Consider the following 1629-nt stretch of genomic DNA (forward strand, 5'->3'; position numbering starts at 1 on the left):
GGGCCAGCAGGTTTTTGAAATGTCATCTCATTCTTGTATTTAAAAAAGGGAAGAGTTTATCCTCACTTTTTGACTCATTGCTTTCTGAAATGTGGCCTAAGAGGAAAATTATTCTTTCACTGTTTGTGCCAGGTTGTGGTTAATAGAGCTTAATGTAAAATCCATCATAGATGAAATGAAGAAGACATTTTACATCACATTGATGAACAGCTGAATGGAACCAGGCCACTCAGAATCTTACCCATTTCTCAGTGGCTTACGTTAATTAGACTTCTGAGTATCTCAGATTCAAGTAGTAATGATCACAAGTTTATTCATTACTGTTGAAATGATTTCTGAAGAGCTTGTGTATGTTTACCAAGTGCTGTACATCTTAGGCCTTTAAACCTGAAAAGGCCTAGAAATTATATAGACCCATCCATCATTTTATAAGTGAGACTATTGAAGACTGAGTTGTATTCTCAGGGTTTTAACTATTATTCAGTGGCAGAGAAAGGACTAAATAAGACATTACTTAATAATGTCTCTGGGTGTAACAAAATTGCACATGTATAAAATAAGTGGGTGTGCATCTAGTTAATTAAGGCATCTTATTTTCATAACTTTGCATATGAGAAGATTTTTTTCTTTTTAAGTATTAGAGGTTCTTCTGCTGGATACTGGAGGTAGTGTTCAAGCCATAACTACTGTATATGAACCTCCCTTAGACTTTTCAGGGACTGTTTAATTAATAGGTGTTTTTCTTCTCTTCAGTGTTTACAGGCATTGGAGTTTTTACATGCTAATCAAGTAATCCACAGAGACATCAAAAGTGACAATGTGCTTTTGGGGATGGAAGGATCAGTTAAACTTAGTGAGTAACAAATGAACAAATAACATATATTTGTTATTTGTTATAATTTCCTGCCTTTTGTTTTCAAAAAATCTTCTGCTATTAATATTTTTATGATTTAATATATGAAGGGGTGGGAATCTAGTGGTAAAAAATATGGACTCTTAACTAGACAGCCTGGGTTTAATAGCAGAACAACACTTGCTGAATAATTTTGGGCAAGTTATTTAATCTCTTCGTGTCTAATTTCTCATTTGTTCAGTAAGGAAAATAATAATACCTATCTCAGACAATTCTTTGGAGGATTAAAACTTTTGAGTGCTGAGGAACAATGCCTGGGACTATTGTACTGTTGATGCTGTCTTACAGAGATGAACTTGAATTTGTTTCTGCCATCTGTTAAAGTAATTTTTCTCATCATTCTATTCAGCCTTTGAATTCTGTAGAGCATGGCGTAATCAGGGGAGGGCTAAATGACCCTGGCCTCTGGGATGACAAGGAAAAAAATCCCATGTAAACCACTTTCTCTGATTATCTTCTATATCAGACATGGTAAAGTCATGAAAAAAATCCTGAGCCTCTCTTTTCTCTGCTGGCTATAATCTTGCTTCCTTCCAAACTATGCCCTCTGGAGGATTCAACTCAACCCTTACTGAGGGTTCTCCAACTCTGCAAAATTCAAGATATTAGGCCAGGCGTGGTGGCTCACACCTGTAATCCTAGCTCTCTGGGAGGCCGAGGCGGGCGGATTGTTTGAGCTCAGGAGTTCGAAACTAGCCTGAGCAAGAGCGAGACCC

The 1629-nt window shown here is 36.9% G+C and overlaps 1 protein-coding gene across 1 annotated transcript in view; it reads left to right on the forward strand.

Annotated features, from left to right (window-relative positions):
* PAK2 (p21 protein (Cdc42/Rac)-activated kinase 2) overlaps positions 1–1629 on the forward strand; it is a 102283-nt gene that overhangs the window by 90036 nt on the left and 10618 nt on the right. Inside the window, exon 9 of the mRNA XM_012639766.1 lies at positions 735–853. Within this exon, the coding sequence (XP_012495220.1) occupies positions 735–853 (119 nt within the window). The remainder of the gene's footprint in view (positions 1–734; positions 854–1629) is intronic.

The sequence above is a fragment of the Propithecus coquereli genome, unplaced genomic scaffold, assembly GCF_000956105.1.
Source record: "Propithecus coquereli isolate 6110/MARCELLA unplaced genomic scaffold, Pcoq_1.0 Scaffold10, whole genome shotgun sequence".
Taxonomy (NCBI): Eukaryota; Metazoa; Chordata; class Mammalia; order Primates; family Indriidae; genus Propithecus; species Propithecus coquereli.